Source organism: Diabrotica undecimpunctata, chromosome 10, assembly GCF_040954645.1.
Source record: "Diabrotica undecimpunctata isolate CICGRU chromosome 10, icDiaUnde3, whole genome shotgun sequence".
Lineage (NCBI taxonomy): Eukaryota > Metazoa > Arthropoda > Insecta > Coleoptera > Chrysomelidae > Diabrotica > Diabrotica undecimpunctata.
The window spans coordinates 58,779,375-58,806,509 of record NC_092812.1 but is presented as its reverse complement, the minus strand read 5'-3'; the positions used below and the strand labels follow the sequence as shown (position 1 = coordinate 58,806,509).

General features: G+C 33.9%; 1 protein-coding gene across 1 annotated transcript in view; it reads left to right on the top strand.

The window, feature by feature from the left end:
* The window catches only part of LOC140451724 (uncharacterized), a 66,723-nt gene that overhangs the window by 12,142 nt on the left and 27,446 nt on the right, over nt 1-27,135 (top strand). The window contains exons 2-3 of the mRNA XM_072545568.1: nt 22,904-23,234; nt 24,555-24,790. Of these exons, the coding sequence (XP_072401669.1) occupies nt 22,904-23,234; nt 24,555-24,790 (567 nt within the window). The remainder of the gene's footprint in view (nt 1-22,903; nt 23,235-24,554; nt 24,791-27,135) is intronic.

Genomic DNA, 27,135 nt, shown 5'->3' with positions numbered 1-27,135 from the left:
TCCTACGCTTCTTCTGCCTTTGATTTTACCCTGCATTATATTCCTTAGTAGTTCGTATTTTTCACCTCTCATGATGTGCCCCAAGTATTCCAATTTCCATATTTTTATGGAATTTAAAACTTCGCATTGTTTTCCTAGTTGTTCGAGAACTTGTTCGTTTGTTTTGTGATCCATCCAAGATACTTTTAAAATACGTCGGTAACACCACATTTCGAATGCTTCTAGGTTTTTAATGTTGGATTTTTTAAGTGTCCAAGCTTCAACCCCATACAAAAGGGTAGAGAAAATATAACATCGAAGCATTCTTATTTGGAGCGCGATATATTGATATCGCGATTATAAAAAAGTTTTCTCATTCTATTAAAAGTTGACCGTGCAATTTCAATTCGGCATCTTATTTCTTTTGTCTAATCAGTATCTTCTGTGATCCATGCTCCAAGGTATTTGTACGAAGATATTTGTTCAATTTCTGTATTATCTAGTACTAGCTTAACTTTGATGTTTTGTGCTTTTGTAAATACCATGAACTTGGTTTTCTTCAAATTTATTTTTAGTCCATAATCGTTGCAATATATATTTAGTTTTTCAGCAAGGTGTTAAAGTTCTTCTATTCTCCCCAGAATAGAATCCCCAGAAAGTTATTAAATGCAAGAGTGCAGGGAAAAAGACCTGTTGGAGGACCTAAAAAGAGATGGGAAGATGAAGTCGATGAGGATGCCAGGAACTGCCTGGGAACGCGTTCATGGAAAAGAACAGCGGTAAATAGAGATGGTTGGAGAAGCCTGTTGAAGGAGGCCAAGGCCCGATTTGGGCTGTAGCGCCATTGGATGGATGGATGGTTAAAGTTCTTCTAGTGTTCCTAGAAGAACGGTGTCGTCAGCATATCTTATGTTATTAAGTGGCTCACTGTTTATTATAAGGCCCTCACTGACCTCGGCAAGCGGTAATTCTGAGATGGCTTCACTGTATAAATTGAATAACAAGGGTGATAAAATACACCCTTGGCGGACCCCACAGCGAATCTGGATATTCTCGGTCAGTTTATTTTAAACTTTCACTTTTGCTGTTTGGTTCCAATAGAGGTTACATATGATTCTAATATCTCTACTGTCTATGTTTTTATTTAATAAAATTTCTTTAAGCCGATTATGCTGCACTGTATCAAATGCCTTCTCAAAATCAATGAAACAGGCATATACTTCCTTTCGCATCTCTGCGAAAGAACACTTACTACAAACAGTGCATCTCGTGTTTCCAGTCCTTTCCTAAATCCCAGTTGTGTATTACTTATGCCTTCATCTAATTTCCTATGTATTCTATTGTGAATTACTTTTAAAAACAATTTCAAGACATGACTCATTAAGGCTATGGTGCGATGTTCATTGCACCCCTTTGCATTGGCTTTCTTGGGTAGCAGTATGAATGTTGATTGGAGCCATTCTTTAGGTATTATACCTGTTCTATATATGGTATTGAATAAATCCAAAAGAAAATCAATAGATTTAGTATTCACAATTTTGAGTAATTCGATAGGAACTTCATCAGGCCCGGGAGATTTACCACCTTTAGCTTGTTTCATTGCATATTCAATTTCTTCTCGTATAATGTTAGGCACAGTATCATCCTTAAATTCTTTTGGTGCTTCTGTTCTCTCTTTGTCTTCAAAAAGTTGTGCCATATATTGTGTCCATCCCTGCATTTTTGATTTATATCTATTATAAGTGCACCACTTTCATCTCTTAGTTGTCTAGTTTGAAGTGTTTTTCTCATTCCTGTTAATTCTCTAATTCTTTTATGCACGTTAAAAAGTCATATTTTTTCTCAATTTCTTCTAGTTCTTGGCACTGCTCATGTAACGTTTCTCTTTAGCTTCTTTTATTCTCTTTTAATTAATCGATCAGTTTCATTATATTTAATTGGATTTTTTGTTTTGAATGATTTTCTTGCATTCATTAATAGTACTATTTCTTCAGTCATCCAGTCTTTATGTTTTCTTTTCTTTGGTTTAAAGTTTTCATTTGCTGTTTTAATGATTGCTACTTTTATATTTTTCCATTTCTGATCAATGTTATAACTATTTTTATTCCAATAAAGACCATAAATCCAATGAAGACATTCGTAATAGAACAAAAGTAAAAGATGCTGTCGAACAGGCAGCTAAACTGAAATGGAAATCGGCTGGACATATCGAACGTCTTAAGGATGGCCGATGGAATATAGAAATCAGGAATTGGCGGCCATATGAAGCCAAAAGACCACGAGGAAGACCGCAAATGCGCTGGAGTGACGATATTAAAAGAACTGCAGGACCAATGTGGAAACGTCTTACAAACAACAGAGATGAATGGCGAGAATTAGGAGAGATCTATATTCGGCAATCCGAATAGAGAGAAGGGCTTAAAAAAATCTTAAAAAAAAATCATATGAAAAACTGATATTTTCACAAAAAGAAAAAAAATTATCTTCAACACAGTGATGTGTTGATATTGATTTGCAGGTTGATTGAGTTATAGTATTGGAGGTCTCTAAGAACATTTAATTGGTTAATTTGGTGAAACTACACTACAAAAACAAAAATAGAAGAAATTTAGTAAGTGACGAAGAAATATTGAGCAGATGGAAAGAATACTTTGAAGAACTTTTAAATGAAATTCCCACAACAGAATATGAAGAGGAAGAAGAAGTGAAGGAAAATGTCGATCAAGAACGAATAGAGGAAAGATCGCCTAACGAAAAAGAAATAAAAGAAATAATAGAGAAACTAAAGAATAATAAGAGCCCAGGAAGAGATGAAGTAACAGCTGAAATGTTTAAATATGGAGGACCAGTACTAATTAAGCATTTGGAAAAGTTGCTAAAAGACATATGGGAACAAGAAAAATTACCGAAGGAATGGACCGAAGCGACACTGTGCCCTTTTCACAAAAAAGGCGACAAAAGTTTATGCCACAATTACAGGGGAATAGCCCTACTAAATGTTGCATATAAAATACTTGCAGTATATATAAAAGATAAGCTATCTCAAAATATAGATAATGACATAGGGGAATATCAATGTGGATTCAGAAGAGGGCGCAGCACAGTGGATCAAATTTTCCTACTGCGTGAAATACAAGCAGAAAGCTACGAATATGGACAACCTACAATGGCCCTATTCATCGACTTTAAACAAGCGTTCGATAGGATAAAGCGCAAAGAAATATACAAAGCACTACGTGAAATGGGAATTAGTGAAAAACTGATAAGAATGGTAAAAGTGACACTCCGAAAAACAGAGAATAGGGTTAAAATAAATGGCGAAGAAACAGATAAGTTTGAGGTCAGTGAGGGGGTGCGACAAGGAGACCCACTGTCATCGCTGTTGTTCAGTATCGTCCTCGAAGTTACCATCAGAGAAGCTGGAATCAACAGGTCAGGACTTATATATCAAAGAAAACACCAATGCTTAGCATTCGCTGACGACATTGTACTGATAGCCAGAAGTAAGCAAGAATTAAAAGAAATAATAAAAAAATTAGAATTGAAAGCAAGAAAGAAAGGGATGTACATAAATGAAGAAAAGACCAAATATATGGAATGGACAGAAAGAGATTACCTACAAGAACAATATCTGACAGTAATAACAGATGAAAAAACATATAAATTCGAAGAAGTAGAAATATTCCAGTATTTAGGAGCGACATTCACGAGAAGACCAAATATGAAGGAAGAAATCCAAGCGAGAATTATGGCCGGTAACCGTTGTATTTTTGCACTAAACAATTTATTAAGAAGCAAAAACATATCTAGAAGGGCTACGATAAGAATATATAAGACAGTAATAAGACCTATTGTATTATATGCCAGTGAAACATGGACAATGAACAAATCCGAGCAAGTCTTGCTGCAAGTCTGGGAAAGAAAAGTCCTCAGGAAAATATTTGGAGGTAAATTATGGAATGGTATATGGATAAAAAGACCAAATATGGAATTAGAGGAGATGTACGGAGAGCCGAATATCGTAGGGGTCATAAAGTCACACAGACTGAGATGGTTGGGACACATCCAAAGGATGGAAAACACGAGACTGCCAAAAAGAATGCTAATGGGAGGAATAGGAGGGAAAAGGAAGAAACGCAGACCGAAAACCAGGTGGAAGAAGGATGTTGAAAAAGACATAGAAAAACTTAAAATACCAAACTGGAAAAATAAAGCAACAAACAGAAAAGAATGGAAAAGAATAGTAACCCAAGCCATGGGCCTTCTAGGCCTGGAGAGCTAAATTATATATAATTTGGTGAAATTTTATGTTTTTCTTGTTATTACTGGCATTCAACCAATAAATTAGTTAAATCCAAAATTATCTTCAAAGTTAGTGGTTAATGCGGGGCAGTAGGGGGTTACATTTGAGGGCAAGAATTTTGTATGAAAATTCGTCTTCCCCCCAATAAAAATTAAGGTGTTTTCTTAAATTTTGAAGAAACTCATAAGTTAGTCGTTTAGTTTGAGTTTTAGAAATTTATTGAAACAACCGCGTACTACTTATTAGAAAATTGTAGACAACATAATTAATGTTAATGATACAAATATACATAATAAAACTGGTTGTGCAATACGAAAATTTCTATTTTTGAAAATAAGGAAAAACAATACAAATAAATTATAAGAATAATACAACTATTAATCGAGAATGAAAATTTTAATTTTAAAGATAATTAAAAAAAGTTAATAAATAAAATAATTATATTAATATATAAATAAAAAAAAAATAAATTGCAAAAATAGATACGTAAACTATGTAAAATGTAAAGCTGTAAGCAACTTATATATATTGATGTTTTCTAAGGAATTACTGAACAAATGTTTACTGAGAAATGTTAACGTTTTACCCATATACGGGGCGTAAAAATAAAGTTTTGTTTTTTTATTCAAGATTTATATTAATTTAGACAATAGATAAAACAAGCCCCAGCTACGTTGTTATTAGTGTTTATAGTTAATACTTTTTTTACTACACCCAGAAGAGAGTCGATTTATTGGTATTAAAAAGGGGTAAGTGGGATGTTAAACGAACAAATTCACTAATGACTTCTATTTAGAATCTTAGGGAACTATGGGAATTGCATCGAGATTTCTGTCTTTATGTCGTATGAGGTGGCCATAAAGCTTTTCTTTCGCTTTTTCTTTTTGTTTGTCCTTTTATGTGCGGTAGGTTGTATTTTCTATCCCTAACGGGTTAGAGTGTATTATTTTGTGTGGGTCTTCAGCGTTGGATTCGCTCAAACAAGACCTGTTTGAAATCTGTCGATATCTTCTTTCAGGCCATAAATTTTATATAAGTACTTTATAAAATTTTATGATCTAAAATATCATAAAAACAAATATTTCGTAAAAGACAAATCAAAAAATATACCTAAATTTTTTTGAAGCGATTTAAAAAAAATGTAAAAGTGGCCACTGTAGAATCTTGGGATTCAAGAGAGGCCATCCCAGTAGCCCTACAGTGGTCACTGCTTAGATATTTTAAGTAAACTTAATTTACTGCCAAAAATGTTAAAAAATATTTATTAAAACAAATCTGTAAGTTACAGAACAAATATAACACTTTTATTTAGGCATTTTTAAAAATATTAAGCCTAGAACCATAAATAAGATAAACTAAAGAATTTTTATAAAAAACGTAACATTTTTTTAATAAAAAAAATAAACAAAATAAAACATTTATGTACCTAATATACACTAAAGGAGAAAAAATCAACTGAGAAATAATGAACACTTTGTGTTCTTGCAGTTCCTCCTGAAGTGATGGGTATTGGAAGATGCATTACAATGTCACTTTCAGATACAACAGATTCATCTTGGACATATTTATAGGTGAATTTATTATCTTTACGATGTCTCAAAAAGTTAACACGAAATTCGTTTCTATCCTTTTCATTCTTTGTTACTTTTACCACAAAATATTTTAAACGTTTTTTTGTCGCAAATTAAACAAGACTTGCGACATCAACTTCTTCCATTGGTTGTTCGTTTTCAGTCCAATCTGTTTCATCAGAGTCAGTAAGCTCCAAAATGCTTGAATCTAAATCTTCTGAGCTCCTGCTACTGGCTAAAATATTTTCGCTTTGTTTTGTGCTATTGGGATTAATTAATTCTTCTCTTTGTAGTCACTGATTTTTGAAGAGTATGTTTTCTGGCTCTCTTTTTATTTTGTTCTTTTTCAATATTTTTGTAAATCGACGTACTTGTCAATACTTGGGTAGATCTGATTTTTCTTTTCTGTATGTTTTCTAATTTTTCTGATTTTGGGAAAGGTATAAAGACTTCCGTGCTCATAAACTGCTTAGGGGCGTATTTTCTGATTTGATGGTAGACGGTTGTCGTTCTAAATTTAAAGATTCGTCCTCAGGGGACTCTGCTATATACTACTACTTTTTCTGCATTAAAGAGTCGTTATTTAAAGGAATGTCGGTTACAGTCGAAGGAATAGAGTCACTGTGATCGAAAATAAGATCGTTTAGGGAAATATGCCCGTCTTTCTAAATCCAGAGACACAATTTTTGGAAGAAAATGCTAAGTGGTAAACCTGACCTAAGATTTCTGCTAGATCATTTATTGTAATGCGCTGACCGAAATGATTTATAAGCTAAGTTTTACATGCAGGATTGTAATGACTTTTAAGCCCATCATAAACGGTTATGTCTAAAGGTTGAAGCTTATGGCTTTTATGTGGCGGAAGAGTAATCAAAATTACATGGTTTTTTGCCAGCTTTATTGCTCCAATTGTGTGGGATATAAAATTTTTTAACCATTGCACATATATTTCTGTTGTAATCTACCCAGAAGATGATGCTGCTCCAATGCTTCCATTTGGAGCTACTTTAAGCAAATGCTCTTTAAAGAATTTCCGCGGAAAAGTTAAAAGAGGCGGAACAGTATTACCATTTGCATTAATTGATCCACACAAAGTTACCAAAGTGCACCTTTCTCCGGAAGTTATTTGCCCGACTTGCTTTTGAAACTTCATATCTATGACGTTTCCCGCTTCTTGTACCGCCGTTAAAGCAATATTATTATGACCACACATCGTATTCAATAAATTTTTATTTAAGATTTTTATTTTAGAGTAAATATATGCCGAATTGAGTTTAATTATGGTTTAATATGAATGTTAACATTTCAAGTACCTTATTCATCAAATATTTTATAAGAGTGTAAACATTTCTCGAGTCAAGGTCTAAGGTTAGTGAAAAAGCGCGCATTTTCAGTTGTGCTACCGTTTACTCTGGACCGCAAGCAGCGTTTAAAAGACGTGTTATTTTAATTTTTTACCAATTGGTAAGTTTTCTGAATATTATTATTATAACTTAATACTCTATTGTTTTAAATTTGAGGTTTTTTTGTTAAAATAGTTGTTTTTAAAATGGGGTTTCAATTTTCCCTTGTTTTAGACATGGAGAAGAAAAAGATCTTTCACCTAAAAAAATTGGTGAAATTAAAGTACTTTTAATGCATGTAAATCTTTCCCAACGCCAAATTGCTTCCAAAATCCAAGTTTCCAAGACATCTGTGGCAACTATTGCACGAAAATTGCAGAATGATGTGACCTTAACACCGAAACGTAAAGGTAAATGTGGCAGAAAACAAGTTATTACACCACTTGGGGCGCGAAATTTAGTCAAGATTATAAAGAAGGATAGATTACAAACAAATAAAACAATTACAGAAAAGTTTGTCGAAGGTGGAAAATTAATGGAGTTGTAGTTCAAAAGCCTACGTCCAGCTAAAAAGCCTCTTCTTACAGAAAATATAAAGAAAAAAAGACTAGCTTGGGCAAAAAATACGAGAACTTTACTGTAGAATAGTCAAAAAAGGTTTGGCATTTTTATAGTTTGTAAAACATGATTAAACTAAAATTTTTCATTTTTGACAGGTTTGCTTCAGTGACGAAAGTACCTTTGAAATATTAACCAATAAAGCTCAATATATTAAACGAAGACCAGAAAAAAAGTATTTAACTGAATGTGTTATTAAAACTGTTAAAACTGTAAAACATCCAACAAAAATAATGGTGTGGTCTACCATTAGCGGCAAGGGACTTGGTAGACTTCAAATAGTTAAGGGGATAATGCGACAAGATCAATACATATCAATATTACAGAATAGACTGATATCTCAAGTACATGAATGGTTTCCTAATGAGGAATGCATATTTATGCAAGATGGAGCACCATGTCATACTGCAAAATCAGTGAAAAAATTCCTGGTTGAGAATGGTATTCCTCTCTTGGACTGTCCGGGAAATTCTCCTGACCTTAATCTCATAGAAAATGTTTAGGAACTTCTTAAAAAGGAAATTTCCAAAGAAAAAGTCACAAACAAAATTGTTTTAATTGAAAAACTAATATATCATTGGAACCACAACGAAAAACTGAAGCAAAGTGCCTTTAGCTGCATTGAAAGTATGCCAAGACGGGTACAAGCGGTAATCAAAGCCAAAGGGGGTTCAACAAAATATTTAAAATTATATAAATATGTAATCTTCTAATGTTTTATTGCTGTTTATTAATAAATATATTATAATTAAAGCATTTTATATAAAAATTGAATTTCAAAATAAATTTCTAAACAAAAAGTTGTGAAGAAGTCGATTTTTGTAAAAAATCATAGGTGGTGATAATAATATGGCCAGGAACTGTATGTTTCGCTGACGTTAACAAGGCATTTGACCTGGTTACATTAAAGAACATTATCCACTTATTTTACGCGAAAGAGATACCTCTAGGAATAATCAAAACAATCGAAAATATCTACCAAAACAACACAATAAAAGTAAAAGTAGAAGAAGAACTAACCGACCCTATTGAAGCTGGCAATGGAAGCTATTGGCTATTGTTCAACCTGATCATGGATGAAATAATAAAAGAAGTAAGAACTAAAAAAGGATACCAAATGGGAGAAAAACAACTTAAAATAATCTGCTATGCAGACGACGCATTACTAATCTCTCAAAGTGAAGATGATTTACAACATTGCTGCACAAATTTAATATAACTGCCAGAAATTTTAACATGTTAATTTCCCCAAAAAAAAAACAGCAACTTTACTAAGATCTAGATTGGAGCTGGAAGGTCAGATAATAGAACAAGTGATGGAGTTTAAATATCTAGGCATCACATTATCTAGCTACGGAAAGCTCGAAACTGAAGTGGAAAATCAAGTGAATAGAGCAAGAGAGCCGCAGGTTGTCTGAATGAAACAATATGGAGAAATAAAAATATCGGGAAAGAAATGAAAGGCAGAATTTACAAAACAGTCATCAGACCAATTATGACATACGCGGCAGAAACACGACCTGATACAGAGAGGACAAAAAATATGTTAGAAACAGCAGAGATGAAAACACTTGGAAACATTGATGGTAAGACACTATGGAACAGGTGGAGAATATCAAGAACTGGGTAAGAAATAGAAGAGTAAAATGGAACGATCATATAAGCCGAATGACAACAAATTGAGTGGTAAAGACGGCAAGAGACGGTTCCCCAATAGGAACACGATTAGTAGAAAGACCACGAAAACGATGGAACGACAAGTTTCTGGAGGCACATTGAAAAGCAGGCAGTCATGTCTACATAAAAAGAAGAAGAAGAAGAGTGGTTGCAGCCAATTTTGCTTTTCTTCGGAAGACATTTTATTTGATTGAAAAAACAACACGGATTTTATAGCTTTTATCACAAGTTAAACTTCTAAGCAAGACTGGAACAGATCCGATAGTTTCCCGACATGGCATACACTAGACTGAAACAGCAATGAGAACAGCTTCGGTGTATGAGTCAATTGGACACAGCATTTGTTGCACGTGGCCATTCGATAAAATTTTATATGTTGAGGCCGCGAGAAAAAAAATTTTTTTTTTAAATAAAACACTCTATCCAGTTTTATCATCCTAGAACTTTTCTAGTATAATAAATAAAACTGGTCTTTAAAAAAAAAGTAAGTTGGCCTTAGGAACCCTTTTTTTTTAAATATTATGGCAGTCAACGTGTTATTCAACGATAAGTTGATTTGATAAATCTTCCGGTTTATTTTTTGTTGCATTTCTCAACAGACGCCCAGTAGATTTACTAATAATTCTTTAGTATCATCATTATCTTATTATAACTTTGTAGAGCTGCTTAGGTGTTTCACTTTTTGTTTTAAATAATAATTTAACATACTTTTCTTGATTTAAATTTAATATTAATTTTATTTCTTTAAAATTAATTAGACTTCTATGAATTTAAATCTTAAAATAAAATCAGTCTTGAACAATTATCTTGGTAAATGTTTTATGGAAAGAACGTTTTTATTCAAATCATCAGATCAATACCTACCAAATAATGTTGTTGACTGCAAGATTTGTCTGAGTGTCTGGAGGTGTGGATTAACGCTTGAAAAAGGTAGGGGGTGTGAAGGGGTGCGGGTAAAGCCTCCCCTGAGAGGAATTATCTCAGACAACAGTGGAATTTAATGCCTTCTCTCCCTGGGGTAATAAAGCTATAGTGAAATAGACCTAGATTCATTTAATTCTATTACTTTAATGAGGATACAAATTTGGCGGACAGGAACGGAGTTGCTAAGTGGAAAACACTTTCTCGGTGATTGATGCATCTGTTAGGGTGAGATGTGGATTGGAATTTTTTGCAAAAATTTTTCGTTTATTTTTCTTTTCAATGAATTATATAGTGTGCGTGTCTATTTTTAGCTTTGTTGTACCTTCTTCTTTCTTTTTGGTTTCACTGATTCATAATATGATTATTCTAGGGGCAATTGTTATTTTTTCTTTCATGGTGATGTTACTTTTTTTTCGTGTCTTATTTATTTATAACGATCTCTTACCTGATATAACGAAACGATTCCGCTAATCGGAAGTTGCACAAAGTCTGTTTTTTATGTCCGTATTTGATTTATCATTGTAGTTAGATTATTTGTCGTTTTCGTGCTCATTTCGATTTTCATGTCAGTCTGCTTGTAATTGTTTGAAAGAGAAGTTTCTGTACTGGCGTTGTATTACTTTTTTTCTCTACAGTAAAATGCTGAGGAGAGCGTCACTAAACTAGCGCTACTAGAAGGCGTCGTCACGGGAAGCGTCATAGAATAGCGGTTCTTGACATCGATTCACTACTCTCTATAAATTCATTTCTAGTCATCATATATTTCCTCAAAGCAGGTTTAAATTAAAAACTGAATGAAAAATAACTAACAAAATACATAGGGGAGAGGCTTGTACCTTGGGCCAGCTTGTACCATGAGCCACCCCATTTTTTTTTAATTTGGCGTGCGAACTCTCTCTGTTTCTTATGTCAAGCTCTTTTACAATCGTCGTCATTCTGTGGTTGGTTGTTGAACGTCACCAGAAATCATTTGCGGCTGTCTTAAAAATATAGTGAATTATTTTGTGAAAAGTAAGTATTTATAGGATAGATAATTTTCTTTTTTAATTTTTGTGTTAACAGATATGGTAAATTAAATCACAGGGTGTGTATGCTTATTCTAACAGGTACTTAAACAACATAGTGAGAAATATAACAAAACAGTTTTTTTAGGTTAAATTCATATTCGTTTTCTTTTCGGCTGAGTCTTGTACCTTGGACCACTATCAGGTCTTGTACGTTGGTCCGCGGCCCAAGATACAATGTCTTGTAGGTGGATAAATAAAAAGAGGTAAAAACAATTATTTTTTCTTTACAGATGCCTAGAAGCAAAACCGGCGTAAAAAGAGCTCCGACAGATCATAAAAACCTATTAAAAGCATACAATGCAATTCAAGAAAAGCAAATATCGGCCCGATTAGCTGCAAAGGCATTCCATGTGTCACGGACCATATTTCAAAGATTTTTGGTCCGTGGTCCCAACAATTTCCTCTTTTATGGTGCTTGCGCAGTCCGAAAAGTATTTTGCACGGATGAGGAGAACGACTTATGTCAGTATTTAACTCAAGCGAGTCATATCAGTAGGCCCTGATAATTTTCACTCAGCATTCTTAAAACTTATGGACTACGATGGCATAAAATGGTTGACAAATATATTTAACAATATATATGATACAGGCATAATTCCCCAAAAATGGTTAGTGTCAACTTTTATCTTCCAAAAAAACCCAATGCGAGAAAGTGCGAAGACTATAGAATTATAAGCCTTATGAGCCATTTACTTAAAACATTTCTAAAGGTCATTCACAAAAGAATATATACAAAATGTGAGGAACAACTAACAAGAACACAATTCGGATTTCGTGATGCTCTGGGAACACGGGAGGCCCTTTTTGCTATACAGGTGCTATTTCAGAGATGCAGGGATGTGAATTGTGACATATACGTATGCTTTCTAGATTACCAGAAGGCATTTGACAGAGTAAAACATGACAAATTAATGACTCTAATGCAAGAAATTGGAATTGACAACAAAGATCTTAGAATTATCAGAAACATTTATTACAATCAAACGGCCAAAATCAAACTAGAAGACCAGTTAAGTGATAAAATTGCAATAGAACGTGGAGTACGACAGGGCTGTATTTTGTCTCCATTGTTGTTCAATATTTATTCTGAATGGGTATTTAAGGAAGCTTTAGACGGTTGTGCGAAAGGAATACGAATAAACGGTGAATGGTTGAATAACATTAGATATGCAGATGACACTATAGTTTTTGCCGATAATCTGAATGACTTACAGATATTAACAAATCGCATAACAGAAGTCAGCAACAGATACGGACTAGCTCTTAACATAAAGAAAACCAAATTTATGACAATTAGTAAAAAACCAATACTAAACGCTCAACTTACAATCAACCAACAGAATATCGAAAGAGTCGAGCAACATACATATCTAGGCACCAATTTAAATAGCCAATGGGACCACTCAACAGAAATTAAACAGCGAATAATAAAAGCAAAAGCAGCATTCGTTAGAATGAGAACCATTTTCAACAGTCGAGACATATCATTAAAAACCAAGTAAAAAACCAATACTAAACGCTCAACTTACAATCAACCAACAGAATATCGAAAGAGTCGAGCAATATACATATCTAGGCACCAATTTAAATAGCCAATGGGACCACTCAACAGAAATTAAACAGCGAATAATAAAAGCAAAAGCAGCATTCGTTAGAATGAGAACCATTTTCAACAGTCGAGACATATCATTAAAAACAAAATGCCGTCTATTGAACTGCTACATATTCACAGTTCTGCTCTAAGGAATGGAAGCGTGGACACTGACTGTTGCATCTATGAATCGGCTCGAAGCTTTCGACATGTGGGGTTATAGGCGCATCTTACGTATATCCTGGGTTGACAGAATTACTAATGTGGAGGTCGTGCGTAGAATGGGGAAAGAATGTGAAATTCTCATGACCGTCAAAACTAAAAAGTTGGAATATCTAGAACATGTAATGAGAAATCAAGAACGTTACGGCCTTCTCCAGCTGATTCTCCAAGGGAAGGTAAATGGTAAGAGAGGACCGGGAAGAAGACGCATTTCCTGGCTTCAAAATTTACGGAAGTGGTATAACACGACTACCACTGAACTGTTCCGCTCTGCAATAAACAAAGTAAAGATAGCCGTGATGATCGCCAACATCCGGAACGGATAGGCACTTTAAGAAGAAGAGTCATATGAATTATGGACTTTCACGTCGCTCTTTGCAAACTTTAGCATTTGAATACGCTAAAGCCAACAATAAGCTAGTCCCGCCGTCCTGAAATAATAATTATCGTGCCGGAAAACAGTGGTTCCTTGACTTTATGAGTCGCCATAAGCAACTTAGTTTAAGAAAGCCACAAGCCACAAGCCACTAGCCTATCTCGCGGAACCAGCTTCAACAAACACAATGTCTCATTATTTTTTTCGTAAGGACAAGGTAAGGATTTCGTAAAGAGGATCGTAAGATTTTATGCTGCTAAAATAATATCTTTAACTCCAACAATAATGGTTAATTACCTGAAGAGAATCCGCTTATCTGAAAACTTCTGCCTAATTGATATAAAGGCAGATGAAATCGAAAAGGAAGACATCCTTGAAAGCGTCGTGGAAGTTCCCAAGAAAGATGGATCCTCAAAACGTCAACAGAATATTTATACTTTTAACTTGGATTTTGAAAAGTATTTGTTTGAGTAAAGTTTACGTTATTTAAATTGTTTGTTCTTATGTTTACTAATAATAAATCATTGATTTATATTATTGGTAACTCATTTTGCTTAAAATGGTCCTTATTCTAAACAAAACTTAATAAAACATAATGTATTAAAAGGATTTTGTTCCTATGTAACTTTAAATGTGTCTGTTAATTATTAAAATAAAAGTTTTGGTAATTATGTTTACCAGTGGCCCAGGGTACAACCTTTGGTGGCCTAAGGTATAATACGTATTGTACCTTGGGCAAATTGTAGGCGTTCAGGAATTTTTTTTCTTTTAAGAAAACCAACTCATGTAGTCAGTTGTTATTTTTATTTTACATACTACAATAGTTTATACCTACCCCAGTGTAAATTTTAAAAATATAATTTCAATATTGTATTTGTAATACCTGTTTAAAAAAAATCCTGCCCAAGGTACAAGCCTCTCCCTACATTAAATGAGAAATAAAAAATTAGAAGAATATCTGTTTCTAAAAGATTCGATCCGTAACCAGTGGCGGCTGGTGTGGTAAAATTTTGGGTAGGCCAAGCCAGCAAATTACATAGCTATGTGTAATCAGTGACGGATCCAGAGGGAGGGGTCACGGGGTCATGACCCCCCCCCCTAACTAATTTTTTAATGATTTCTCTGTTCATTTTAACTTCTGCGTTGTATCTAATTTTTGCGATTTTTGATTTTTCATCTAGCAAATCGCGAACACTAAACGCCCTCTTCTGTACATCCTTAAAGGACAGGAAATTAACTGGAATGTTTTTTTAAGGAGGCAGACATATTTTTTAAATCATAATATCATTCACAATTCTATACACATTTCTTATTAGAAAATAACAAACACGGCCAACAATATAGTCTATTTTTCGTGATACTTCCAGACAACCATTTGTAGACATCATACCAAGAGCAATTAAAAGTACGCATCTTTTTCCCATCTTTTTGGTTAATACGCAATGTTGGAGTAGGCCTTTCATTCATAATAATTTTTTTTCTATCAATTTCAGTTCTAGATAATGGCGATTCCAATAGTGAAACAACAATGTCCAAACACTCACTATCAACATTACTATTACTGCAACCTGGTAAAGCGTCATAAAAACTCATTTTTATGTATCAGTTATAAAACAATCTCACATATATAAGTTGCATATAATCAGGCAATATAGAAATCACGCAAATGTGATTTTTTTTTCTTCGAATTTTACGAATTTTTTAAAATTTATTTGGGCAACCGTGCAGTTGTTTGCAATTGTGTTGTTTGTTTAAAAATATGTTACAGCAAGCATAAACACGACAATATAAATCGTTGTCCGGCAAGCTGCGTAACTTCAAACGCTTTTTGTACGGGGATCTTTATGTGAGCTGGATCGGCCAGTTCCGATCGGGCCTATTAATGATATTTAAAATGCCTTAATACGATTCGATACTTTCTGTGGTAATATAATAACTTAGTTGTTTTAACGGACGCTAATGTATTGAGTGATTTAGTACATTTAAAAGTTATTTACATGCATTAACATAATTTTTAAATATATGTTTTTCAATTTTAAAGCTCTTAAAATTATTGGGTAAGCCCAGCCTATCCTGCCTACTCCCAAAAGCCGCCACTGTCCGTAACGATTGTCAAAATTTAATAAATGTCATAAATGTCATCTGATTAATAACAACATTGCATTATCTGTTTAAATTTTTATAATAATTCTCGTTTTAAAATAATTTCATATAAATGTAATGATGGATTTTTTCTTGTATTAAGATGTGGTCTATTTGATTAGTTTCATTCGATCCCGGAATTTTCCACGTTCCTTTATATATATACTTTTTCTCCTGAAATGCGTACTTATTATTTTCATCCTGTTTTCAATTGCGAATGTAATCAATCTTTGGCCACTATCATTTGTATTCAAATGTTTACTTTCACCCCCTGTTATGTTTTTATATATATCTTCTCTTCCGACCTTTGCATTGGCGTCGCCTATAATAATTTTAATATCTTGTCTGTGCATTTCTTCAGACAATGACTCTAATTTTTCATAAAATTCATCTTTCACTTCTACTCATTTTTCTTCTGTTGAAGCATGTATATTTATCAGCGATATCATGTTCTCTTTTCCTTTAATTCTAATTGCACACATTCTGTCAGATTTTGCTACGAATCATTTTACCTGCTCCACGTCTTCAGGTACCAGAAAACCCACTCCAAAATTCCTATTATCGCCTCCACTTGTATAAAACGTGTATGGGCTAATCTTTTCAATGTTGTTTCCAGTTAGAAGTGTTTCCTGTATTGCTATGATGTGTATTTTAGATTTTTTAAGTTCTTCTATTAGGTTAATTAATGCTCCCTCCTCGTATACTCCTCGTACATTCCGTGTCGCAATATTTAGGTACATATTTTTATTTTTTATTTTGCTATTTATGTTCAAACTAATTTTCCTGTTCATCGCTAGGGTCCGTTGGCATAATGGGCCATCTTTTTCTTTTTCCACTACTATATGCCGTTTTTTGGGTCCATATTTCTAGAATTTTCTCGTTTGAAAGTACCACTTCCGGCCCATTCCCATTTTATGACATCCACGGTTAGTTTTTTTGTACCCTATCTTCATATTTTTACCTTCAGCTCTTAATTCCTTGCCTTTATTTACAATTTCCTGCCTCATGTGTCTTTCTTTTTCGGCCAGGTCATCGTTGATGAAGATCTTTTCTCCATTACCTTAATTTTTCGCCATAATCGGCAGACATATATTGTTTTTAGCTTCATTGCAGATTCTATTTCGACAACCTCTTTTAGTTCCCCCATCATCTTCTTGAACATGTTCATAACGTCGTCCACATCCTCTGAATCTTCTTCTTTTGGTTTTCTTTTGCTTGGGGTTCTGTCAGTTTTTTTGCTCTGCAGGAAAGGTGAAGTTAACCCTCTATCTTTTCTCTTCTTGCCTTCTGACGCGTTATCATCACTGTCCGTGTGCATCATATCTGTTTCTAAGGACCGCGAAAGGAACTAGATTCGCTTCAACCGCTCAAAAATCCAGTTAATATCAGTCCTCAGTTTGCAGAACTATTTTTAACTTTGGCAACGTCCCAAAACTAACGGCCCGAGTTCCACCGGTATGACTGTTGTCTTTGTATATTGTAAATAACCTTACTCTTATCACTTCAAACACTAGTTTTTACTGCGGTATTACCGTATATCAAATTTTTAAATTCACATGTTATGTAAACAAACCGTAAATTATTTTTCGCTACTAATCGCAATATTTGGGATTTTAGTAGGAGAAAAATAAATTTACTTTTATCTGCTTAGTACACCGTTGCCGATCTCCAAGCGATCTGGAATACACCGACGATATCTGCCTGTTAGGACAGAGGTCCAAGATGTGGCTGATCAATTGGAAACATTGTCCACTGAAGCCAATAAAGTAGGTTTAAAAATCAATATTAGTAAAACCAAATCCATGAAAGTAAATGCAAGAAACAACACGCTATTTACTATCAACAACATGCAGATTGAAAATGTGGAAAACAGAGGTACAGAAGACGATATTCGTATGAGGATACGAAAAGCTCAACAAGCATTCAGCATGCTCAACCCTGTTTGGAGATCTGGCGAGTATATTACAAGGACAAAGATCCGCATATTCCAGTCAAATGTCATGTCTGTTCTACCCTACGGATGTGAAACCTGGAAAGTGACAAAAACCCTTACAGATAAACTGCAAGTCTTTATTAATAAATGTCTACGACGAATTGTTCGTATTTTCTGGCCTAACATAATCAGAAACGAAGATCTACTACTCCTGACGCAACAAAAAAGGGTAGACCATCAAACAAAGTCCAGAAAGTGGGGTTGGATTGGTCACACACTCAGAAAAAATAATTCCAGTATTGCAAAGATTGCCCTAGAGTGGAATCCCCAAGGAAGAAGAAAAAGTGGTCGCCCAGTACAAACTTGGAGAAGATCCATCATGGACGAGATAAGAGGTCAAAGATTTCTGTTTATTTTTCTAAAAAACGACCTTCAATGGAAATAAGCTTACACATTCTTTTATTTGGGTACCTTCACATACAGGTATTTACGGAAATGAAAAAGCAGACCAACTGGCTAACAAAAGTCGAATGAACTCAAAACATCCTGCAAAATTGAAGACATATCCGTACACCGATCTAAAAAACCTGGTTAAAATCCACTGTATTAATATTTGGCAAAATTATTGGGAAAAATTAGGTACTAAATTAAATGTAATTTGCCCAAAAATAACTGATGTCCTGGAGACTCCTTTAAACAGAAGAAACCAGGTCATTATTAATCGTTTAAGAATCGGCCATACTGCCGTAACATACAAATATCTAATAACAAAAGAACCACTACCTATCTGCTCCAACTGCTCTAACCCACTGACTGTGAAACACATCCTGCTTGATTGTCCTCAATTCAAGGAAAAAAGAAGATCCCACGGATTCACAGATGATGATCTCAAGACAGTTCTCACCAAAAAAATTTCGACAGTGTTAAGCTATTTAAAAGACATTAAGTCATTAAATTTTATTTAATGTAATATTTCATGTATTTGTTATATCCACTAATCACCCTGCGCGCTGATGTGGTTTTGTGTTTAAATAAAAAAAAACGCTTACACATTCAAACAAATGCACATTATTCTAGAATATCTATAAATAATATCATTTAAAGTTCCAATTCTATAAAAGAAATTAGGTTTTTTCTATTTTCTGTTTTATGTAAAACATTAAAATACAGATATCTTGTTTTTGTAAATAAGTCTTTAATTAATGTAATGCCAATTTTTTTGAATTGTTTATTATTAAATAATTATTTTTTATTTGTAAAAACTACGTTATTTTTATATATTTAATCATATTAAATTAGAACCAATCTCGAATATTCACTTTTTACATAAAACATCATAAGTGGTATAAAAATCATAATAGCAAAATTAGTTTTCCTGTTAAAGTTTGTTTTATGGTCAGTGAAAGATGTTGAGTGTATCAGATATCCTCTTGACCTAATTTATTTGAGATGGCGCCCTAATATTTTTAGAAAAATAAGAAGTGATTGTGTGGTGTAGGAGCTTAATCGTAAATGATATCATATGATACTGGGAATGAAGGAAAAGCCCAAACGAGAAAATCAATTTGACAGAAATCGATGGTAATTTAATAACGATCCTAGCAATGACTGCTCGTTGTTTTGACAAGTTAAATTGTTCCCTCAATGATTCTCTCTCTCTCTAATGTAATAAAGTTTTTCCAGCAAAAATTGAAAACAAAGTATAAATTGGTTTCCCTTTATTTAGTTAGATTTGATTGAATATAAAACATAAAACGCCCATTTTAGCAATTTAAATCATGTTGGGTTGCTGCTCCATCTCTCGATCTCCCGGTTAGCTCTCCGGTCCCCAATCCTGTTTACGCTTTAAAGGATTGGGATTGCTCCCGACTGTTGGGCCGCATCTACACTCTGACGACTCCTAATTTCAGACAAAATAAATCCAATCTTAGAGCTGTTTACTTTAAAATTATTCCCCTATCTCTACAGCGTCTGCCAAAAGCCGGCATGCTACACTGAAAATTGTTTTAGATAAAGATTTACCTTAAAGTTTTACTATTTTTATATAAAAATCTACATACGGGGTATAATGTAATTTATTAATTTTTGCCAACTATAAAACAAATTAAAATTCTACCTTTTCTTTTTTCTATGTTCGTCGTTTTTTCCCACCCTGATTACATTTTGTATGCCCCATTTCTTCTTTTGCTATTTATTGATATTATGTAGATTAATATAAACCTTTCTTTTTCATTTTCTTTCTAATTAGCTTGGGGAAAGATAACTCCAGCATTACTTCTGAACTTGGCTGAACCGTACTGATGACGACAACATGTCAGAAATACGTATTTATGGTTGACTTACACCTGTTATACCTTTTTTTCGTTAGTTTTGCGATCTATGCCATTACTGTGTAGCTTAGTGTATACTATTTACTTGCATTATCCTTTTCATTTTGTTTTAAACGTTGTTGGCGTTCCTTGCTCACCTCTATCTTCCTCGGTGGACGTGTTAGTTGTTGCTCTGAGATCTCACGGTTTCCTAACATTCTTGTTACAAATTGGTTGCATTTCTCCTGTAGTGATTCTCTCCCAAGTTAATTACACCCTACTCTAACTTGGCTGCACCTGCATCTGTGGAGGCTCGTTGGGGAGCTGCAGCAAACACATTACGAACTTCAGCTTAGAGTCTGGTCTATTCCTTGCCGAATATTGTGCACCAGTTTGGCTAAACAGTTTCAACTCTAAAATTATCGACGTGCAACTACGTAGAACAATGAGGATGGTTACTGGCTGTATAAGATCTACTCCCCTGTTCTGGTTTGCAACACTCAGCCATATATCTCCACCTTCTCTGCACAGATAGAAAGCACTCATAATGGAGCACAATCAAATTATTAATATCCCTGAACAGCGTACCCATAAGAATGTACCCCGACTGTAGAAGGTAAATGGTAGAATAAGGATAAAGGCAACATGAATGACGTTGAAATTTCTCCTTCTTCTTCTTTTTATGTAGACATAATCTTGTTTGTTTTTCAATGTGCCCCAGTAAGTTCCATCGTTTTCGTGGTCTTCCTACTGATCGTCTTCCTATTGGGGAACCGTCTCTTGCCGTATTTACTACTCTATTTGTTGTCATTCGGCTTATATGATCGTTCCATTCTACTCTTCTATTTCTTACCCAGTTCTTGACGTTCTCTACAATGCATCTACGTCGTATATCTGTACTTCTGGCTCTGTCCCATAGTGTCTTGCCATCAATTTTTCTAAGTATTTTCATCTCTGCTGTTTCTAACATCCTTTTTGTCCTCTCTGTGTCAGGTTGTGTTTCTGCCGCGTATGTCATTATTGGTCTGATGACTGTTTTGTAAATTTTGCCTTTCATTTCTTTCCTGATGTTTTTCATGTTTTGTTTTGTGTACTGTTTCATTCAGGCCGACTGCGGCTGTTTGCTCTATTCACTTAATCTTCTGTTTTATCATTTGCTGTTGTAATCAAGCATTTTGTCTATTTTGGGGAAATTAACATGTTAAATTTTTTGGCGGTTATATTAAATTGGTGCAGCATACGTTGTAAATCGTCTTCACTTTGAGAGAGTACTAGTGCGTCGTCTGCATAGCAGATTATTTTAAGTTGTTTTTGTGTTTAACGTCCTTTAATTTGACCCGGACAAATGCCTTCTTAAGGTCCACGAAACATAAATATTCCGGTTTGTTGTATTCTAATAATTTCTCTTGCACTTACCTCATTATAAATACAGCGTTTGTGCATGATCTTCCCGACCTGAAACTTTGTTGTTCTTCTGCTAGTGATATAATTTCATTCAGTTTATTTGTCATCACTTTTGTTGTTAATTTTAGTGCTGTGTTTAATAAATTAATTCCTCTGTAATTTTCCGGGTCCGATTGGTTTCCCTTTTTTAAGAGAGGTATTAGGGTGTTTGATCTCCATTCTTGAGAAATTCTGTTTTGTTCTATTATTTTTTGGTTTAGTTTTAATAGTTGTTTGGTCAGATCTGGTCCTGCATACTTTAGGAATTCGTTCGATATTCTGTCCTCTTCTGGTGATTTTCTATTTTTTAATTTTCTTAATGCTTCCTTTATCTCTTCCTCCTCAATATTTATTTCTTCGTTTGTCGTCACCTTTGGTGATGGTGGTTCATTATCGTCACCTTTAGCAAATAGGGATCGAAAATAGTCTACCCATGTTTCCTTCTGAATGTGTTTCGTTTTTATTAGTTCGTTCATCTCTTTTCTTTGTCCTCTTATCATTCTCCATATTTCTTTTTGTGTTCCGTAGAAGTCGTGTTTCATCTGTTTTGAGAATCTCTGTCAGTGTTCCCTATTTATTTGTCTAACTAAAGTATTCGTTTCATTTCTGATTCGTTTATTGTGGTTATATGCCTGTTGTGTTTGTTGTGTTCTGTATTGTAAAAAGGCTTTTTTCTTTTACAATACATAACCATGAATTGTTCGTATTTTCTGGCCTAACATCATCAGAAGCGAAGATCTACTACACCTGACCGAACAAAAAAGGGTAGAACATCAAATAAAGTCCATAAAGTGGGGTTGGATTGGTCACACACTCAGAAAAAATAATTTCAGTATTGCAAAGATTGCCCTAGAGTGGAAGAAAAAGAGGTCACCCAGTACAAACTTGGAGAAGATCCATCATGGACGAGATAAGAGGTCAAGGAAAGTCTTGGAATGAGGTGAAGGCCTTAGTGCAAAATAGAACCCGATGGCGCGTTTTCACTGAAGCTCTATGCTCCACTTAGGAGTTCAAGAACCTTAGCACTAAGATGAATGCCGTAGCGAGTCCAAGTAATGTACAAAGAAAGAGGAATTTTATGTCGGTAGAAGAAAAGCAGATTGTAGAGTGTATGAAAGAGGTGACCGGGATTGATCTCATTCCAAAAATGAGCAAAGAGACGTTAAGGATAATAATTAAAAAGATTTAAAATTTATATCTGCCAAACGACCAACGACTGATTGTCACCCATATAGGTAGTGAGAGTGACTTTTTAGACGATAGTGCAATAATTTTTTCATAAAAAAAAAACGGGGGATTATCACGATGACACGGACACCCAACGCTTTGAAAGATGGTTTGAATCCCTTCGTTCACGAGTCGAGCCAAATTTGGTAATAATGATGGATAACGCTTCTTATTACAGCCGATTAGTAGAACATCTGCCAACAATCCCACCAGAAAAGCAGACATGCAGAGTTGGTTAGGACAAAAAGGAATTCTATTTTCCGAGGACATGGTTAAGACTGAGCTTATAAGTGAAACGAGACAGCATCGTGACAAATATTTCCAGCATGTTGTAGATACAAGGGCTCCTGCTAAAGGCATCACCATTTTGAGACTTCCTTCTTACCATTGCAAGTTAAACCCGATAGAATTCATCTGGGCTCAAGTAAAGAGTTACGTAGCTCATGAACACGTGACATATAAAATTCCTGATGTCCAACGTTTGTTAGAACTCGTAATGGAACGGATATGTAAAGAAGATTGAGCTAATGTCGTAGCTCTTCTGATCAAGGAAGAAGAGAAAATGTGGAAATTGGACCGGATGGTAGACCGGATGTTTTCGACAAAATAATAATAGACTTAAGTGTGACTGGGTATTCTTCTTCGGACGAGTCGCTGGATTCCGAAACTTCATAAGCATAAGTTAGGTAATTATTTCTTTGCTTTGTAGTTCTTCATCTATATAAATGGAATATAATAATTATTTTGCAAAGTTTTCTGTTTTTTGAAGTACTGTATTAGGCACCCTATAATAACAATAAAATTTTACTTTATTTGGTTGGACAACTATAAGATACCTGTCAAAACATACATGATAATTTAATCATTATATTGGTCTTAGATTTAATTTTTATGTAATTACTTATGTGTTTAAATAAATAATATAATACTATTTTGGTGCGTCCGTTTACCTGGCGCCTTATACGATGTTGACAATTAATCACCTTCGATTAAAAATTGTTTTAGTATAGCTAGATGACGAAATAATGTTATAAATCTATTACTAACCATTAATAAAGAACTTATAAGCTTATGTTCGTTGTTAATCTGATCTGTGTTGTCGACATAGTGCTAAGTAGACATAGTCGCTAAATCCATGTTCGAAATATTTGGATCCATGTTTTCAGCAAGAGAGAAACCATTTATCCACATCAAAATATTCTTACTTAAACTTGAATGTTTAAATGGTAAAGATTTTTGTAGAATTACGATTAATTTAGTAGTTTTTTAGAAAAAAAAATCGAAAAAATCACTAATTAAAGCATGTTTTTCAAGAAATAATTGAAAATAACTCAAAAAGGAAGCAATTTTCGAAAGATTACCAAGAAAGAAAAAGTGTTTATTTCGATGAGATATGAGATACTCCTAAAAAATGAATTCAAAGCGATTCGGTGAAATTGTTTTTTTATGTTATTTTTTAATAATTGCCGGCCTAAATACTTGAACAAATTTTAAAAAATACAATTGAACTTTGAAAAATATATAGAATCGAATAAAAAAGGTCTGTTGCATGAGAAATGCAAAAAAAATAGTCGGTTTATGCTCTACTTTTGGAGTTAAGACGTCCGCCTATCATGTTTTGTTTAACTCTACTCTTTATTTCAGTGTCGGATGGCACTTTACTTCTGCTCAAATATTTTCCAATTCTAATATATCTTCACTTCGCGTTCACTTTTTATCACATTGTTTTGTATTTTAAGATACTTTTAAAGTTTGCGTATATCAAAACATAGATTTTTTTGAAAAGCCTGGTGAACCGTTTTTATTGAATGTCTATATATTTTTTTCAGTTATAGTTAGCGACCAAGACGATAACCTCGAAGAATTGACAATATCTCGTGACACTTCTACCCTCAACCATTCTGTGTCTGTAAAATCAACGACTAAGCAGAGGAGATCCCGGACTAACTTCACTTTGGAACAGCTAAATGAATTAGAACGGCTGTTTGACGAGACTCATTACCCGGATGCCTTCATGAGAGAAGAGTTAAGTCAAAGACTGGGATTAAGCGAAGCAAGAGTTCAAGTAAGTGTCAAATTATTTTAAAAATGTTAGTTAACATATTTATCGTAATCAAAAGCTGTTTTTTTTTGTTTTTCAATGTGCAGCAAGATCAGAGAATTTTTTTAATGTTCAAACATTATGGCAATTAAATTAAGCTTGTAATTAAGGGATTCATTAGTCTTAAAATTCATGTTTCGTGTATCTAAAATAGGTAATAATAGTGAAAGACGCCTGGAAAGGAGGCGGAAACGTTTCAAATGTAGCAAACAGTACCAGACACAAAACTTTTAATGTGTATTTTGTGGAGTCTTTAATGTGCTGTCTTTTTGATGATTTTTTGGAAACTTTGGAAGTTTTTTAACTTATGAAGAAAAAATTTTGTATTTTTTTACCAATGGCATCCCTCTTTGTTAGTGGTACTTTTTAAATTTTGACCATAGTTCTGAGGATAGCTTTGTAAGCCGAAAGCTCTTAGCTAGGAATTAAATATTTTACATACTTTTAAAATACTTTTCTTTTCAATTCATACGCTAGGCAAGGGCAGGGGTGCAATTGCACCCCTGTCCAGAAAGAAAGTACATTGCTATACATAGCTTTTATAGCTGGCGCCGTTTCTCGCATCCTAATTTCCAGCATTTTCTGTTGAAGCAATCTTCAGCCTCTTTTGATAGAGGCAAACAACTACTGACTTTCCTTTTGGAAAACAATCTCTATCAAATGAACAGCTTCTTTAAAAAGAAAAAACACAGAAGATGGACATGGGAAAAAACAAGGAACGAAATCGACTATTTCTTAACAAACAAAAAAGAATTATTTAAAGACGTAAATGTGCTAAACCAGTTCAGTACAAGCAGTGATCATAGGTTAGTAAGAGCTAAAATAACGATATCAACCGAAAAAGAAAGACTCAAAATGATAAATAAGAAACAACCAAAGAAATGGACAAAACCAACTAACATTCAGGAGTTCGAAAAATATATTGGTAATTCATTGAAAGATACAACAACAGCAGACATCAATATATTGAACAAACAAATAGTCAACACAATGCAACAGGCTCAAACTAAATATTGTCCGACAAGCAAAAAATATGAAAAACTGAGTCAATCCACGAAAACCCTTATAGAACTAAGGCGACAAATGAAAGGAGATAACACTACAAGCAAAGAAGCGATAAATCAAATAAATAAGACGATCACAAAGGCAATAAGAAAAAACATAAGAAACTACAATGTAGAAAAAACAAAACAGGCAATAGAGCAAAATAAGAACATGAAAGTTTTGAAGAGGAGCGTACAAAAGGGGAAAATAGAAATTAACAAACTGAAAAACAGCACTGGAGAAGAAACAACGAACAGAGATGAAATATTAAGAATAGTCGAAGAGTTCTACACAGAGTTATATAGATCAAGCAAAAAAGATAACAATACGGAACCTCCAATTACACTAAAAACTGTGGTATTAAACCAAGGATCAGATTTAATGCCCGATATAACAAAATCAGAAATCAAAGAAGCCCTGAAGAAAATGAAAAATAATCGAACCCCGGGTGTAGATGGAAAAGTATCAGAAGCACTAAAAATTGGAGGGGATGTATTACTTGAAAATTTTTTCATTATCTGCCTTCATAGCGCCAATATTCCAACAGACTGGAACAACACTACTATGATTCTATTACACAAAGCAGGAGACAAAGCAAATTTAGAGAATTACAGACCGATTAGCCTCCTCAGCCATATATATATATATATATATATATATATATATATATATATATATATATATATATATAAGTTGTTTACGCGAATACTAGTTAAGAGAATGGAAAGAAAATTAGAGACTTATCAACCAAGGGAACAGGCAGGATTCCGAAAAAGTTACGGAACAAATCTATCGACCATCTACAAAGTATAAAAACCCTAATAGAGAAAGCAGTGGAATACAATAAACTTCTAGTTCTAATATTTATCGATTTTCACAAAGCCTTTGACACAGTTGAGCTAAGCAAAATATTACAGGCGCTTAAAGAATGCAGGCTAGATTATAGATATACTAAATTATTATACAAAATATACCTGCAGGCAACAACCACTGTCAGATTACATACTAACAGTAATCGCATAAAAATAGAACGGGGGATTAGACAAGGAGACCCAATGTCACCTAAACTTTTTAATACGGTGCTAGAACATGCTTTTAAGAATTTGGATTGGATGACAAAGGGAATAAAAATAGATGGAGAATATCTAAACAACTTACGTTTAGCCGATGATATACTTATAATAGCTGAAGATCTAGGTATGGCAAGAGAGATGGTACAGGAACTCGTTGTGGCTACAGAAAGTGTAGGTTTAAATATAAATATC